Below are 19,394 nucleotides of genomic sequence, written 5' to 3'. Positions count from 1 at the left end.
TCTTCAGCATATTTACAACATTTTTGATGGTCTCGATAAAGCATTTTATAGTCATATTATATGCCAAGTTTTGAATGGTTTTGATGAATAGTTTAATGAACTAAATGTTGGCCATAGTGTTTATCTTCTTGCTGATGCTTTTGCACCTGTGAGGGCATGCCTATGCAAAAGCTCTCTGTAGCCCATGTCAGATTTTAGAGTGTTGTTGGTCGTCGAAGAAAATGGGCCATGAGGATTGGCTTGAGGGTGTGAGTGGCTTGGTATGTTGCCAACAAGAAACATTCTTGACAACGGACGGGGTATATTATATTTTGTCTGTTCCATTGAGGACTCCAAGAATGGGTACAATTGCGCGCGCATCATGCTATTTCACGCGGGTAAATACTCGGATTTCTCCTCAAAACCCTACCTAAAAACCACTACACCTTCAAAGTATATATGTGGATCAGTCTTTTTCTACCTCAACACACCTCGAGAAATATTACAATTCAGCTGATTGTATCTTATATCATCTGGCTCAGTCGTATACATTATAGTCCTGTTCCATGAACGGATAGGAGCTTTTCTCAGTAACTAACACAGATACGGGAAATATCTTAGGATACTTTCGCATTACATGGACATTTCCTTGCCTCATTTCCTCCGAATGAAGCTTTTTCGCTGGAATTCAAATGGTAAATAAAGGTTTGGGGAATCCCAGTGATTTCATTGGAAATGCTCCCCATGTGAAACTTGGGAAAGAACAAATATACATATAATCCGAAAATTTATTTGACTTTTTCAATAAGATGAAGCCTTGTGTTGGGCTATAAGAAACTTTTGGCATTGTAACAGAGCCAAAATATTTATAAAAGTAATGAAAAAAAATCATATTTAATCGCGTTATTTTGATCTTTTTGGCAAATCTTCAGGCATCACATTGTTGAGTATTACTGAAAATGTATTGCTTATGAAACAGACAACTATTCTTTGGTTATCATATTTTTAATTTAAAGAAGATAAATTGGTAAGGATTGAAAAAAAACTATTTAATTTATTTTCTCAATCTCTTTTTATTTTAACAATTATTTTTTGAGTAAAAATCATTTGCAGAACATACGAAGAAATTGACGGTTAATCTTCTAGTCTACAGAAAAAGCTCCAATTTGAATTGGGAGAGGTAGTAAAAGCTCTCCCGTAGTTGGATAGATATTCAAACTAACAGCATGTACTATTTGATGAATGTGTCTCGGCTCAACACTGTGAGATTTCAAAAAGTTCCAACAGTTTATTAGTTCCACAAAAACTTCCCCGTCGTATCATAAATCCGTGCATTATAAAAGAAAAACAATAAAAAATATAATAGGCAATAAATATCGATTTGATTGATTTACAATATGTGAGGTATTTCATAAAACATTACGATTGATGATAATAGAAACTTAAAGCTTCTTCTGATGAATGTTTTTCCTGAAAGTATCCACTAAATTTTATTAGAGCCATATTTAACATAAATTATTTTTCATATCGCCAGAGCAGGTGATGAATGCGAGATGGGAATAAGTGAGTTTAAAGTTTGCCCAATATTTCAGAGGATTAAGCTCACAGGGAGAATGAAAATTTATTACTTTGATGTTGAAGTTAATTTCTCAGCTGGAGTGTCACTTCACAACATTTATAGATTGCAGAATACCACCAAATTAAGACATTTTAATTCTAAGCCATGTCACGTATCATGTAATACAACTTCAAAGCTTGTGACATTCTGTCTTAAATTAGAGTTATTGCTTTCTTTGTGAACACAACATAACAAAAAAGTAACTTAAACACGGTCTTAAGCAAAGATTTTTGTATGGGATTAGCATAATTAACACACACTTTACCCACTCTAATGAAATAATGTTCACATCTAAAACTCCTTTAATTTTTAATGAAAATACTGGAAAAACATATTTAAACTAATTTGAAATGACATCATAAATTTTCATTTTTATTTCTTTTTTATTCAGAATTTAAAATAAGAAATTAATTTGTATTTAACCCATTCCTTACCATGGTATTATACATCATACGCAAATTGAGTGATTTTAGATAATTTATTCCTGGGCAACTTTTATCCGAATTGCTGTCGGGAATGGATTTTTAGTGACCTTAGTTCTTCAATTACTTGGGAAAAATGGTCCGACAGAGATAAAAATACATTTTGTTATTGTTTTCTTGCTTCGCGGAAGATCATGCAAAATTTTTGCTCAAAATGGCGAACGAAAAATTCGACATCTCGTCGAATTTGTTAAAATTGGCCTTCATCCTCTTTCCTGATTTGAATTCTAGTTTCCAATTTGTTTTCTTGGATAGTTACTCTATATAAATCATTAGAGTTTGTAATCAATTAAAGCACAGAATTTAAATTCAGCGACCGTTAAGACGTGTGTTTGACAGGGGCTCCCTGCGCCCCCATAATAGATAAAAAATTTTTCTTTTCAAAAAATTCATCTATTAATCTGTAGGAAACTAATCCCAAAATATGAACATTCTATCTCAAGTATTTCTGGTACATTGACTGAATGGGTTAAGTATTATCGAAAATCTTGATTATTTCACCAGCTTTAAGTACTCATAACTCCGAATCTACTGAAAAGATTGTTTTCTTTATGATATAAGAACAAAAATTTACAGATATTAATAAATGAAAATACATAAATAAATAAAAATGCTCAAAACCCACCGTATGGGAATGAGAGAATTGCATCTACCATAAGCAGATGTAGGCTTTATGTTTAATCTGACAGAATTGTGCTGTGGAAGTGCGTGTTTTTCTTGAAGATTTTCGTGAAAATTCTTTAATATCCCAATTTTATTGTCAACTTATTCAGTGGAATCTTTGGATGGGCCAAATATTCCAGAGCGGCGTGCACAGAGTAACCCAAAACAGTGAGGAATTGTCAAATTCGGTGGTCAATAATATTGAAAGATGTTTTGACGAAGCTGCAAAATTCATTTTTCCTGAGCTTCAAAGGTGGTAATTTTTGTGAATTTTCCTTCATCTACAAAAACGAACCCTTTCGAATCAAAGATTTTCACGTTAAATATTAACCTTGATAGACCCTCTATAACTTGGAATAGTTGTTTTTTTCGAAAATACACTTGAAGTGTCAAAACATGCATAAAATATTACACATTGGAATTACGATTTTAGGCCCATATTTTATTTTTGCTTCTTGAACCCAGGAAAAAAGGCCTAGGCTCCTAAGGTTGTCAGGAAATGTGACATGTAGGACTAGCTTTTAGAATATTTTACCATGGATGATATTGATTTAGTAACTTGGAAAAAAAATCAACTTTTACGAAGCTGCAGCATTACGAAACTGCAAAACCTTCTCCTATTGTGAAGACTAAAAAAGACTTTTCCAGAGCTTTCAGGGTCTTATACACATATTTTTCAGTGCTCGAAAATATTAGGTATCTAGACTATATATACGCGTTAATCCCTTAACGATTTTAGGACGGTTAAGCTATGCCCTAGACACACTTACGACTTCAGCCGAGAGACGAATTAACGTAATTATAATCAAAATAATTATTAGGTTGCATTTCCATCAGTTTCTGACTAATCCGTCTCTCGGCTTAGTTATATGGGAATTTAATCAAATCAATATTTTGTCTATAATTCCGTTAAGCCATCTCTCGACTTAAATAGTAAGTGTGCCTAGGGCAATGCCCGTGACCCATAGAGAAAATGATTTTTTTCTCCTTTTTTTTTAACTTTTTTCTAATATTTATACACAGTAACAGGTCAATATTGATTTGAGAGTTGCAGACGTTGAAATTGAAATTTACTAAATTTAGGATTAAGCGGTCTTTATATTAGATAATTAATCCCTTTCTCAAAAATCTTGAAATCCTGAGTAACAAACGAGTTTATTAATTTTTTTTTTAAATGTAATGGATCTTCTACACTTAATAATCAATTCTAACACAAATTTTTCATAAAATCAAAACTAATAAAAATTTAGAGAAGTTAGCTTGTTGCTTGTTAGCTGTAGCATTATTGTAAATTGAACTTTGAAATTATACCAGAAAAATTACATGAGCTACCTTGCATAAAGCAAAATATCCTGTGTTTGGGTTTTGAAGCTGGTCTTTGAAGTTTTTAAAATCTGAGATTGGTCCTATTAGGTCCATCATAATCGACAGTTCTTTCAGGAGAAAAAATAAAAAGATAGGCTTCAAAAGCCAAAGAGCCGATATTTTGTTTTTCGATAATACCACAAGGTTGCTCATGTGATTTCTAGTTCGAATTACAAAGTATCTGAAAGAGTGTTAACAATAGAAAAATCATCAATTTATTGTGAGAAAAATTTAAAAAATTTTTCTTATAAACAATCTAATTAGTAACCAATGTTCAAGAAAATTTAGAATTAATATTCGAAATTAATTAAACTTTTCGAATATCAACAATATTTTATGTAAGTGTTCTAGACCAGAGACTTTTAATAAAAAAAAACTACTTAGATTATTATTTTCCCGATTTTCATACTAAAAGTCGGATTTAAAATCTATATGATAACCTCTTCCAAATGTTTTATGACGATTTTACGCAAAACCACCAACATTTAGAAAGAAAATTCAAAATGATTAATTTTACAATTCTCTTTTATTACCACTTGCACTGTTATAAAATTTGAAGATGCATGAACGTGAAAATGTACAACTTATTTGGTAGATTGGCAATTATTCTGTTTGACGGAATCCTTCCCATATGGCGTCTCTGAATTAGTCTCCAGGAAGTAATTTCCTTTGGCTGTCGCTGGTGTGGCATACCCCATTGGTATGGGTTTGTAATTGCATTTTTTCTGAGAGTAGGATTTCAGAGAGTTGCATCGTGTAGCCAGAAAAGCTTTTTCATTGCCAGGGAGTACACTCTCGGCATAGTATCTCCATGCCATACCGTGTGAACAGGATATGTCGAAGCATCCAGGCATCAGGACTTTTACACCATTTGGATAGAAATCAACATCACCAATTGGCTCCTTCTTCCCCAAACCGTCGGAATTTGAATGAATGATATCAACTAAATCAGCATCACCACGACCAAGACCAGATAATGCTTCACCCTGGTTGAAGCACGGACGTGCTGGATCCAAACCAGTAATTCGGGGTAGGGATTTGTCTGTTAAATCCTGAAAGTATCTACCAGTGGCGCCGGCGATATGAGCTCCCAAGCTATGTCCCATTACGTGAATTTGACTTAGATCAATGTACTTGGTGAGAACATTGATGGCTGGTGCCAAGATTGCTCCTATGTCTTCCGTATTCAGGGCTGACCAGGTGTACAAGGTAGCGACATAATCGGCAGTATCCACTAACTGCAAAATTATTCAGCATTGAGGTAATTTTATAGGATTTATAGTGCTCATATTATACGCTAAAAGGTTTTTGATGGACTCTTATTTTGTGAGTTTCTTTGTAAGATGTCTTTGTTTGTCAATTACTTTAGGTAATTATTTTGTTGTATTTTGTAGGCACTTTTAAAATCTTTTTATGGTAATATTTTTAATAAGGACTCGTTTCGAAATTCTTTACTGAAAGTTTTTTTCACGACTTGTCTAATTTGATTTAAAGTATTTTCCTTATATTCTAGCATTTTACAGTGCAGGCTATAAGTTTCTTGATAAATCTATGTTCGAGAAACCAGATAAGAAATATGATAGACAAAATAACATTTTAAAATTTTTCTTTTTTCAAATCAGTAGTTTGTAATCCATAGATGTTACTAAAGTATATTAAAAGATTTTGATTCATTTTATTTCATATCAATAATATGAGTTTAGCAAAAACGCTAAACCCAAAGTTTAGCATTTCTCATCGGCCATAAGTTTCTTGACACATTTGTAAACTTACTAAAAATAGTCAATTTATGCATATAAAAGTGATGATAAATAATAAAAAAAATAATGTATTTTTTGTTTCCTTATAGGGTGGAATCACCACTTCTCGCCGGTGCCCCACTTTTCACCACTTATATTGAAATTGCAATTTTTCCATTATTAGTAAAATAAATTAGCAGTAAAATTATTTGTATCTCTACTGCTGTTACTTATAGAGTCGGAAAGCAATATTTTTTTTGTTTTGAATTTAAGTGTTTGAGCATTTTTTAGAGGAATATTTTAAACAAGTGCATCGAATCCAATATTTCTTACTAAATATAGAATGTGGTATTAAACTTTTATCGAAAAAAATTTACGATTTCGAATAAATAATTTGTCTATTGAACATTTAATTACATTCTGCGAATACATAAAATTTGTATTTAGTTAGTTAATGTTTCATATTATATTATTTTTACGTAAAAATGAGCCATGGCAGAAAGTGGTAATATTCTAAAATTGATACACCACTTGTGGCCATTGCTTTTCAATAGGCGACGATAACTTCACTTCATAGATTCTCAGTTGTCAAATCTGCTTTGTCTACTTTCTGCAATAGTCTAATAATTTGATTTCTTCAAATAAAAGTGAAGAAAAATCATTTAATGTAAGTAAAAATAAGGTGATCATGAGGAAAAAGATATGCTGAATGTATTCTTTCCATAATATTGCTCAAAATAATCGAGTTTGAACCTTTCCAAGTGGGTGGCGAGAAGTGGTTACAAAACTGGCGAAAAGTGGTAGAAAGTGGCGACGAAGTGATTATTTTTGCATTGTTAATAAAGATCAGTTTTTTAAGTACTCCCGCATTAAATTGTAGAATTATTGTTTTGACGATTCTAGAACCAATATATCTAAGTAACTTTGTGTCACATTTGAGTTATCTGATAATAAGGGATCAAAAGTTATAATACAGTTAATTTCACTTTTTCCTAAATGTGGCGATAATTGGTTACTCCACCCTAATTTAGATTAAAATGGTAAATTAGATGAAGATGGATAATCGTCCAGTGATACTGTCGAAAGGAATCTACGTCGCCAATTGTTTAATTTTATGGAAATCACGACAGGATAATCTAAAAATCGTCAAAATTTATGGTAATGATGCACGAGTACATATGGAAAACGCTACTGTCGATGGCAGACCCAGATTTTCGACTCAAAGAGTTGATAACCGCATTATAGGCATATCTGATAGTGACCTCATGATTATCTGCTTCAAAATTCAGAATCAGTTTGTTGCTGAAGGAGCAAAGGCCCCAAATATTACAAAAATCAATCGCAAATTGAGAAAGATAGTAATAATGGTTGAATTACTCCCTAGATTTCATGGCTAAAAGGTTGCAAATTAACTTTTTTAACATGTTTTAAGAAAAACTGAAACCTTTTATTCATATTTAAAAAAAATTGTTTTCCAAAAGTTGATCATTTTTGACTCGTCAAAAGTTTGTTGCCTTATATGAATAAGTAATTCAAAATGATCAAACACATGGAACCTACCTAATATAATCTGGATATATTTTGAGTTTATATAATTTAAGAAACAAATGGTGGATTTGCACATATCTAAGGTTACCAGAAATAATGTTATTTTTTATTAATTTATAATTTAGATTCAAATGCCAATTTACAAAAAGTTAAAAGAACAAATTGTTCAGAGAAACTGCCGGAATGAATCTTTTGGATCGTTAATTTTCAAATTGTATGGAATTGACAACTTTAGAAATGTGCAAATCCACCATTTACCTCTCAAGTCACATAAACTCAAAATGTTGCCGGATTATATTAAATGAGTTTCACATTTTTGACCATTTTCAATTACTTATTCAAATGAGGAAACAAACAAAATTATCGACTTTTCAAAAATAATTAATTTTACATGAAATAAAATTAATTAACTACTTTGAAATACATAAATAAGATCTAATGATTGCGGGAAAACTCATTTGCAAAAAGAAAAATTTGAAAAACTATTTTTTTTATCACTTTTCCACCTGATTTCTTGAACATACATTAGGCTACAAATTTTTGACACTCAATATATCTAACTAACTTTGGTTCAAATAACAGTTACTTTATATTAGAGGTTTTAAAGTTATAATTGAATTAATTTAACTTTCAACTAAAGTGACGAGAAGTGGTTATTCCACCCTAAAACAGAATTATTTATGTAGTAATTATAATTAAGGTATCATTATCAAAGTTGTGTGCAACTTATACTGTAGAAAAATATCATTCTTTTACTAATATTTAAAAATAATCTTGATAACGTCTTTTATAGCCTATACTGCACAAACTAGACAAATTTATGTCCATATTGAGACAAATGCCCTACACTTGTATAGTAGAACCGTCAAATATTGTCATAAAATTTCTCTAGCGTGTAGAAGCCATTATACAGTAGGGTTCTTGGAAAATCTAAATTCTTATTCTAAAAGCGAACTCGGAAGGTTCACAAAATTCTTTAATTAATTTTGTGATAATCAAAAGCTTAACAATTCTCAAAAGAGCATTCAAATCCTTTTTGAGTGATTTAATTTTATTTTGCAAACTCAAACAAATTTCGCTACATTGAAATTAAAATACTTTAAATGCCTCAGCATAAAAATGCAATAAAACATTCCAAAATTCAATTCATTTTATCATTATTAAGCAAATATATTTACCTCTTCGTAGCCTAGTAAATAAATTCTGACTATTGTATTCATTTAATATAAGGAATTTAATCAATAAAATTATACTTTTAAGATCACTAAGGCATAGAAAATCCAAAAAGACATGGATTAATTATTTAGTAATTATTAAGATATTCATTCAAGTACTTTAGTAAATAAGATATTAATTCAAGGTATACGAGTAGTTCTGTCGATTTAACGGTACTATTTTAAATTTGCTGGAAACGTTTACACATTTTTATTAAGAATACTAAATTTAATAAAAACAATAATTGCATAGTAAATTTCCGCAAATGAAAAATATTCTCACGCTTAACACTGGAGTATTCTTCGTGTGAAAATAAGCATTTCCGTACATTGCTGATAAATATTTTCTCGTAAGAGCATTGCTTTTCAATTTCAAGAAGAAGAACCCATCAAATCCATCAATTAAGTGATATACTCAATAAATCTACTCACAAGGAAATTGTGTGTTCCTCGACACTTGTATGCACTATAGATGGTCTCTGCAGCTTCATTGGTAGAATTTTCCTTATTGGAAAGCCATCCAGTTATCAGGACAACAACAGGAGCATTTCTGTTAAATGAAGGATGCTGCACAAGTTTTTCCATATCGGTCAAGGCAAATGAAGCATTTTCCTTGTCATCATAGAGAATCATACTCAAGTTTCTATAGTCTGGCTTGTCCTTCTCATCTCGACTCAGATTGTTGTCCGTGGCAAGTGCCAATGAGCAGAATGAATTAATACCATCCAACAGAACACTAGCTGGTAGTCCAAATAGAGCCTCCTTGCCCATATCACCCAATTCCTTTGGCGTTGGTATAAACTGTGGAGCATTTTTAACTATATCAATCCCCTTTTCAACACCCAACTTTATTCCAGATGTCACACGATCCTGAAAACTGAGCTCAGGTGCACTGAGAACTGACTTGTGGGAAAGTGCGAGAATAACGCAGAATATTCCAAAATTCACAAATATTTTACGAGTCATATTGAAAAGTTTTCCGCCTCTAACCACACGAAGATTCTTTAGCACCTTAGCACAATAGAGATATAGACCACCTTTTAGCACTCACACCTGCTGACTATCTCACATAGCACAGATGCTATCGCTCTTTATATACAGTGAGAACGTCTATGAATTGATTAAGTCAATCTCTCTCAATTACAGGTAAATTACAGAATTGATGCTTGAGAATATTCCAACACCATCGCAACATCTTGCTAGACAAAGCCATACCGATCACCATAGAAGATACTTCTAGTAGAATAGTGTTTCTTGGTGAAATGAGACGAAAGGACGCTTGGGGACGAGAAACTTCAATGGAACGTGTGAACTTCAATAGAATCCCCATCAGGTCACTCTCCTTATCAGCATGTCGATAATAAATTCAAATATAGTGTGAAATATAATGCATTTCCTAATGAACTCTTGTGCTAAGCAGTAGTTAAGAATAATAAACTAATTAGCTAAAATTTATTGATTACAGCGCTAGAAATCAGACCAAGCCCCTTATCAAAAACATGGTTTCACATTACAAATCATAATTGCGAACATATCTTAATTAATTAATTTCGCAAAATCTTATTTAAGAGAGGTTTTAGTTACACATGCTGAAAATTATCACCCTTACAAAATATAAATTAAACAGAATTTAATATTGTTTACTGAAATTCCGACAAAGAGAATTAAACAAGCCCTTATTTAACCCAAATGATAATTTTGAATTTATAAGAATTTTTTCCAAAATTAGACTAGTGATAAGCCAAGATCTGGAGTGATATGATAACTTATTTTCGATACTATCGACTGTCGATTCTGAAAACTTTAATTGGTAGCTAATATAGATGTTTATTAATAATCTCATTTTTTGAAGAATGTTGCAATAAATGGCCCAACTACCCGTAAAAATTCGACATTCACTTAATCTAATAGATGTAAATTTATCGAAACTATCGATTCGATAGTGTCGAAAAGTTATCATTCCACCCCAGCTTAGAGTAGATTAATTTCTTAATGTCTGAATTCGACTTTAATAATATAAGTAGGGTAATTGCTCATAATTTTGGACAGTCTGCTTATAAGCATCGAAGTTCCAAGTTTGAAGTGCGATATTTTCAATACTAATTGACATTTCTTGTTACTCTCTTTTCAGAAGGGTTGTTTAGAAACTTAGCAAGCTATTTATCGACTTATTTTTATTAAAATTAGTTTTAATACGTTTAAAAATGAATTGATAAGTAGAGGTGACTTTGGCTCTTATTTTGGACAACTTGTTTATTAATTTGTCCAACTTGGCTGTAAATTTGGACAGCTAATCCGCCTCAACAGGATGCCCATTGTTCTTCATTTGATGAATCAATCTTACCAAGTCCTCTTCCTGTTCATGTAAGGGAAACGTAGAATGTCACAGAAGCCCGGAAACTTTCCATATCATTCATTAAAGTGAGTTGACTTCGATACTCCAAGTACGTGCGGATTCGCTCATTCCCTGACCTTTCCGGGAGCCTTTCAGGACATTTCTCGCTACATCTCTTTCGTAGAGATGATGCTCCTTTGTTTCTCCAGGTATTTGTCCAACCTAGTCATCACAAAAGCTAAAACTTCACGAAATTTCGTGAGAAAAACACCTGTCCAAAATAAGAGCCATCACCTCACTGGTAAATGTCTTAAAACATTTCCCATTTTTCACACGAAAAATCTAATTCACAAGGCAAATCTCACTTCAGATCAAATGTACAAATCACCACTAACGTGAATCAACACAATATTCAATAAGTATTCAATAATATCACTCAAAAAAACCGAAGAAACATTGTTAGTACTTCACCACAGCTAAATAAGAACTGAAGTAAACACGAAGTTCTGTCATATTTCTCGTAAGCAATTGCTCACACTGAATTTTCAACAAAGCAATTTCAACTCAAATCATATTCAAAATTTAACGTATTTAGTGTCAAAATCTTCCAAAAAGAACAAATATTTACAGTAGAGTCTCTCAAATTCGAACGATTGGGGGGTATTTTTGACATTTCTCACCTCCCAAATTCGAACGATATTTTTAAAACTAACTGAATTTATATGAGATTAAATTGCACTTTGAATTACATTCCCGTAATTTCTCACAAGTCTTAGTGGTAACATACTTCCTTTTCATTTTATTCGCACATAATGTATGTAAATATTCAGAAAACAGCACGGAAATATGATTTTTAATCATCCACAACACGAATTTTTGAACATAACCCTACAATTGACATTTTAAATCCAACCGGGGCGTTCGAATTTGAGAGATTCAGATTTGAGAGACTCTACTGTAGATAGAATTCATTATTCATCAAATATTGGAATAAAAATCCATCATTTTAATCAATTTATTTTTAGTGTCCAATGTTATCCTCAAAGTGTCCAAAATAAGAAACTGGACAAAATTATGAGCCTTTCCCCTATTTAAATGAAAGTGTTATGAATTAAGTACATGCAGAGAAATTCAAGATTTAAAGAATGATTGCAAAGGGTTATAGCTGTAGTGCGTTGCAGTACTTATTTTTCTTAATTTATTTTTCTTATTAGAAGTTATACATTATTCTTTTATTTTAACTGCTCGAACTCCACAAGAGAGCAGTTTCCACAATCGACTTTTTTTTTAATTTCTCAGCATCCTAGCTGCAAAACGGTAAGAGATCTTAACCTCCGGTCTTCGGTGACCCCCCCACAAGTCAACATCCTCTATCGAACTAACTTACCCAAATTACTCCCCACCCCTTTTATGCCCTCCAAAAACATGTTTTTTTGGCAAAAAATTGGCCCTGGCGATTTCGTTCATTTTTGGAAATGTTTCCAGCTGAACAATTTCGTTCTTCGACACCTATCACCGGAAAATTCGCCATCTTGAATTATTCAAGGACAAAGTTAAACCACCCTGGAGAGCCTAATTTTCATCGGATTTGATTAAATTTGGGCTTTTTTGAAAGGTCTTGAAATTCTAAACTCGACTGCATCGGTCATAATCGGTAATGGATCGGGAGAGTAACGGTAATAGCTCTGTTTTAAAAATACTGTTTTTTGCACTTTTTCAGTATTTTGACCCATATAAAATTCAAACAGTCAGAGATCTTGACTTCCGGTTTTCGATGACCCCTCCTCAACTGACATTATCTCGAACCTGATCTCTTTAGTTTTTCCCCCTCCCCTTTCGTGCGTTCCCTATCCCCCAAAAATAGGAAAAAATAGGTTTTTGTAACTTTGCAAAATATTGGGCCTGACGATTTCATTCATTTTTCGATATGTTTTGGAGGTAATCCAGCTGAAAATTTCGTCATTTGACACCTATCACCGGAAAAATCGCCATCTTGAATTATTGAAGGTCAAAAGCCTAATTTTCATCCGATTTAGTCAATTAATTAATAATTAAAAGATTAATGATTTTTTGATACCCTCTTCTTGAACAATTTTCAACTTCAAGATGGTTTTGTGGTGATTTATAAACAAATTAAATTCGACAATAATTTTATATGCACCAGAAAAAATTGCGGAAAGGTATATAAGGCAGAGCTCCTTCTCGGGAGCAAAGCCGCGGACGCTTTGCCAACCCTTTATATTTATAAACTCGATTTTTGAATTAATTAAAATCACTTTAAATATTTTTTTCATAAAATAAACTTGCATTTAAAGTATAAAATCCTTAACCCTCTAAGGACGGAAGAGCTAAAAATTGAGGGTCAGAAAAAATCACTGTCCCTATCATTCTTAAAGATTTAAACTGAATATTATTATAAAAACCCTTTTTAAAAATTACTTAAATGAAAAGATTTAAATCAACATTTTAATCAGAACGAAAAATATTGTACTTTAAATTAATTTAGTGACATGTAGGGGAAAGTACTTTCCCTTCGAACGTTCATGGCTTTGAATAATGTGTATTTTCTTTTATTTTTCCTAAGACACATTCACATTTCTATTAACTATTAGTTTACTTGTCATCAATTATTGATAAATATGTGACAATCATGTAGAGAAAGCTCTTAGGAAACGTAACAGAAATTCACATTATTCGAAGGCATGAACGTTTGAAGGGAGAGAACTTTCCCCTATCTATCATGTGTCTGCCGACAACTTTGTAATTTAATCGGGAAAATAATATAAAATATTAAGAATATAGTATAGTGTATAAGTCGTTCCTAATAATAAGTAATTTACAATAAACTAAAGATATTAAATTAGAAAACGATATAAGAAACAAAAATGAAAGTGTAGGCATTATGGTAGGCACAGGCCTTAATTTTTAAAGTTTTATTTTAAGTTTGTACTTCTTTCACAAACATTATTTGTAAGTTGATCCCTCGACGAGCATTTTTTATTCTTCTACAAACATTTGTTCGTACATGTTCCTAATCATACAAAAAAATAATCGTAAAATTTTGTCATTTGTTCGTAAAGTTTTGTCAAGCAAACAAAAATGTACGAACTTTTGTAAAAAAAAACAAATAAGGCTCGTTGAAGCAATCATGTTATTGACAAAGTTTGTGGAGAATAACATATACAAACTTTTAGTTGGTTGTACAATTTACTAGCATTTCATAAGTCCGCAATAGGTATTCACAAAAATTTACGAACAATTTTACATTTTTTTTTGTATAGTTAATATTTATGAAAACAATAATTGTTTCCATAATTGATGTAAATCATATTTATACTGTAAGAATATTTTGAGTCAGATCCACTTAACTTAGGAGAACAGCTAATGAGAAAACTCAAAAGTTCATTTTTTCTAGAAAGTGGTAAGTTTAGAGGACAGAGAGTGAGTAAACCGAATAAACATTGCAAAAAGTTGGATTTATCACAATTTATAACCTTTGACTAAAACTCTAAGTTGATATCTCTTGGTTTTTGAGCAATCAAGATTAAAAGTCTCGATGTTCAGAGAACTTTAAAGTTCACTCTTCATTATTTGTGATCAGAAAGTTGCAACAAACCCTTTGACAATATCGCAATATAGAAAATAGAATTCTATCAGGATTATATCAGGGGAGATTATTAATAATCTTACTTAAAACAAGTCTAATTTTCGTTACAATAAAAGCGCAAATAAAATTTTATAAATAATAATATTTCTATAAACGGATGAATCGATAGTGAAAATATTTTGTAATTGCGTCAGTTTAATCTAACTTGCTTGTAAGTAAATATTCTATTTAATTCTTAACATCTTTAACACAGTTGAATAAAGAGATATCGCTTATGTTTACCCGTCATTAACATAAATACTTTATGTTTTTCACAAAAATACTTCAATCTAAATTCTACAATTCAGTGAGTTATTAGCATTTCAAGAGCTTTTAAATAGAAAAGTTTCATGGCAAATATTTATTTGTTCTGCACCAACTAATGTGAGTAAATATATCGAAAACCGTAACAAAAACCATTGAATTTGTGGAGAAGAATTGTGAAATCCCGCTTTAAAGAAGAGTTATTGTGAAATTTAGTGTACGATGTACAATATGGAGTTATCGTATATGTCAGAGTTTGTTTATTAATATGGACCAGTAGTTACCGTTTTTGTATTTAAGCACTGAAAATTTATTTTCAAAACACAAACTTTTAATTTTCATCAGCCAAAATAGTCAATTAAATTTAAAATTAGGTTTATTTTAGTTTAAAACAATAATGTCTTCTCAGGCTCACGTAGAACAGGGCTCTATGCCATATTTTAATTTCGTTTTACTTAATTTTCATGTTCTAAAATATTATGTGAGATTCTTAACAATATGATCTACTATTTTTAGGGTTTTTGAAAGGTAATAAAAATATTTATTGAAAATACAATATTTTACATAAAAAACAACGTCAAACTAATTTATATGTGGAAATAACAATTTATTACTTAAAACAACAATTAGTATTTTAATTGTGCAATGCATTGTATTCATACAAAATATTAAAATAGAGTTAGATACTTATACAAATGTTTATGGTAAAATCGAAACTATGTATTTCTATTTTTTTATTTCTCCCCGCGTGTCGGAAAAATGATGTTGTCTTCCTGGGTGCCTTTGGCGGAATATGACTCATGGAGAACTTATTGTAAATGCACTATAAACAATTAGATAAATTAATTAATTACTACATACGCAAAAATAACCATTGATCTGACGTCTTTGAATAAGTAATTGGACTTTGACGATGAGAATTTATTGCGTGAGAAATCAAGTTCAAGACTTTGTTAGGGTATTATTTTCAATACGACAGTAAAACTTATTTCTTGTTGATGCCACAGCGACTTGTCTGGTTGAACAACTTTTTTTTTATTAACATTAATCTATTTTCTTACAATATATTTCCATCTGAATGAGATATCAGACCTTCGACAATGTGATTTGCGAGAAAATTATATTTCAGTCTCTATTTGATTTTTGAGCTCACATAATTCGTGCAGCATTATTTGCTATAGAGATAGAAAAATGTGCTTTCTGATTTCTCAGAAATATTAATATTCAATATTTCTTGTATGGTTTGGGGAAGAACTGAATATTATTTGAAATGTGATTTGAATTTAAATACCAAAATTCATAGTCTATGTGTGATATTGTTCATTTGGATGTTATAGTAATATTCAAACAAATATCACCGTATAATCTTTAATTGTATTTTATTTTCATTTCCCAATAAACTCATCAAAACAATCAATGAATCTTGGTAAGCCTATACTAGTTGTGATTTTTACACTCACACTCGCATCGTATAAATTGATATCTGTGGCCGAAAAACAATAAAATATAGGAATAAATATTTTTGTTCAGTTAAATTGGCAAATAAATCAAATAGAAATCAAATTGGTCAATAATTAATTCAAAATGGTCATTAACAAATCCATCGTGATTAATAAAAGAACTGATGTGAATCTAACCGAAAATGCGGAAAATTACCTGATTTTAACTATCTTGTCTGAAAAGTCCATAGAACGAATTAATTCTATAGTTGGGAAGGACTCAAGGCCTTAAATTTTAAAATGTTATCACACTTCATAAAAGAAATCAAACTCATTGACTTTAAAATCTCTTAAATGATAAGCAATATGGTCATTAGATCCTGTAATTAATTTAGTTTTTCAAAACTTGGAGTAAATACTGCGGAAGGGACAAGCTGAAAATTTTCTAAAGAAGTAATCCCTCGATTTTGAATTATATGTAATAAATATATATTTCTACTCGCTACTCTCCAAGAGCTCGTATTTTGGTAGAATTTTGGAAATCTGAAGTTTCGATTTTTTTGACATATGTTGTTTGCCCAACTATTCATCCGTCTGTCGTCAGCTGTACAGACCAAACTGTTTGAGATAGAGGCTTGGGTCTTTCAGAGGACCCCTCCATAAGTCGACCCAAGAATCGTTTGCTCATCCAAACATCGAACATGCCCCTCCAAAATCATGTTTTTTGTGATTGCACGAAAACGCGATTTAGAGAGATCACTCAGGCGGACATTTTGTCCTTATACGAAAATATCGTTGAATCTTTTCTAATAACGGTTTTCTAAGACAATGATAAAGCAAATTTCTTAACAGAATGGTATCAAATTTGAGCTGATTAGAAAAGTCTTAGAATTCCTGAGAAGCCAGAACCGATTCCAATCGATTATGAACCAATTCATAACCAGTAACTAATTTTTATCCTAAAATCATTTTTTTACTCCTAAGCTATTTCGGGCGATCTTTTAAGTAATTTACGAAATAGTTTAAATCAATTGTGCATAAATCGGTAAACGGTAAATGTTGTAAATGTTGCGAAAGTACTTTTGATGTAGGGTCGAAGGAACACCTCTTCAACAGGGAACCTCTATTGACACTTGTCAAAATTTTGAAATTTATTTAAAGTATATTATATAATAAAATGTAAATAATATAACGTTTTTTTCCTTAGTCTATGTTTTCTGATAAGGATAGATGTTCAAATTTCGTATTCCAAATGGTACAGAGAAGGGTGTCAATAAGCCCTGACACGACTTCTTAAAGTGTCAATTTTACCGTATAGCATCAAAGTCACGAGTTCGAGCACTTCGCAAAGCATGGAATGCTTTGCCACCTGTTTTAATATCCAATAACTGCCGGTCATTGAAGAAAAAGAAAAAATATTTTCCTCCATTTATTGCTGAGTCTCACAAATCTCTTATTGAATTTTCTCATTTTCCGCAGTATTCTTCTAAGGTCCAGAAGATTTGTTACATACCACTCAACTTTTAAATTCCATACTTCGTAACTAGCCCTTATAATCTAAAATAAATCTCTAAATCGATTTTTAAGACTGACATTCATAGGGGAGACCCCGGGTATGTTTAGCCAGCAAATCAAGCTTTTACAAGTAAAGACTAGGATATTGATTGTATGATACTGTATCGTTCAAAGCTCTAAAATCCCTAACCTGTTCTAGAGAAGATAATGACACTGGCTACATGTGCTCCACTCCAACTAGGGCGTATGTACCCACCATTTTTTCAGTCAAAATTTTAAAACTAATACACCAAAAATTAATTCATTAAATACAGTAAGGGTCACTAAATTTAAATAAATCACTTTAAACTAAAAGAAAAGACTTTAAATATCTTGTTTGCCTTTTTCCAAGGTAAAAATTGAATGAAACACTCAGTCAGTTTGCTAATTGAAGCATAACAGGGCTAGACTTATAATTTTCTTTTAAAGAATATTAAGACGAGTGACTAAATTAATTAAATAATACTTTGCGCAATGTACACTCTAAAGGTGTCTACACATTGGAGCTGATTTCATCAAGAATTATTTCAAGAATTTTTTAAAGAAAAATTCATATTTTTGAAGGAATTTTTGAAGAAAAATGCCTCCACATTGGGTTTTTTATTTTCCATCAAAAATTTTTTTGACAGATTGCCATCATTTCCAAGTCTCTACCTCTTCTGACTGTTTTTCACGAAAATTTGTTGTTTCACTACTGGAAAAAGTGAGAAAAGCGTTTGGTGAAGTTCCTTGGGATAGTATTTAGTGAATTTGTGAAGAAAATCTTCTAAATATGCAAGGGAATAGTGTTTTTCTGGAGATGTCGTTCCTGGTGGAATCCAACCCAGCCTTGAAGGAACATTTCCTGTGATTTTCCTCCAGAAATTGCCGGAAGTTAATCCATCTGTGTATTCTTGAGGTGTTCCACAGTACAGTGGCCTCGTACTCCATGGATTGCAAGATGGATGGAAAGGAGAAAATTTACGGGCACTTTGGAATCTCTGCCTTGGTTACCAATCAAAACAAGAGCTAACCAGAGCCACCGAGGAGATCTCAATGCAAACGAGAGCTATCCGGAGCTACCAGAAGCCATCACTTGAACCCCCAGAAGAACATCAGAATGATCTTTTATATCATTCACTTTCTCAACCACTAGGAACTCTGTGGGATTGCTTCCTTTCGAGAACATCAGAACTGGATAGCCACATATGCCTTCAATTCCTCATGTCAATGGAACATGGAACCCAGTAAATAAATCAGTAGTGGAATTATTTTGGAACATCCATGGAATTTTCACAGAAATATTCTTCTATTATATTAATTTAAAAAAAAACTACATTTTTTACATAATAGAGATCCTTTATGTAATTTTTTTTTTATTTATTAAGGGGTCCATCTGGAAGATGTTTGCCCCGTCTTTATGTAATTTCTAATGATTATTTATTAAAAATTCCTACTTTTAATAACATAATGAAATGTAAAGTACTAGATTCAAAACTCGATTTTTTGGGAGTCTTAAAGTGTAATTTTTGGAAAATACCCGTCAAATCATTGCTACCTGCCGATTTT

The 19,394-nt window shown here is 31.6% G+C and overlaps 2 protein-coding genes across 2 annotated transcripts in view; both read right to left on the bottom strand.

Moving 5' to 3' along the window:
* LOC129805754 (calmodulin-A-like) overlaps positions 1–19,394 on the bottom strand; it is a 135,615-nt gene that overhangs the window by 82,753 nt on the left and 33,468 nt on the right. The window lies entirely within an intron of this gene.
* On the bottom strand, positions 4,615–9,679 carry LOC129805753 (vitellogenin-1-like). Its single transcript, XM_055853878.1, has 2 exons — positions 9,041–9,679; positions 4,615–5,345 (listed from the first exon to the last, which is right to left on the bottom strand). The coding sequence occupies exons 1-2, from the start codon at positions 9,572–9,574 to the stop codon at positions 4,692–4,694; spliced, it is 1,188 nt and encodes a 395-aa protein (XP_055709853.1). The 5' UTR covers positions 9,575–9,679; the 3' UTR covers positions 4,615–4,691.

Source organism: Phlebotomus papatasi, chromosome 3, assembly GCF_024763615.1.
Source record: "Phlebotomus papatasi isolate M1 chromosome 3, Ppap_2.1, whole genome shotgun sequence".
Classification (NCBI taxonomy): Eukaryota; Metazoa; Arthropoda; class Insecta; order Diptera; family Psychodidae; genus Phlebotomus; species Phlebotomus papatasi.
Note: the sequence above shows the minus strand (reverse complement) of the source record. Positions and strands in the feature narration are given on the sequence as shown.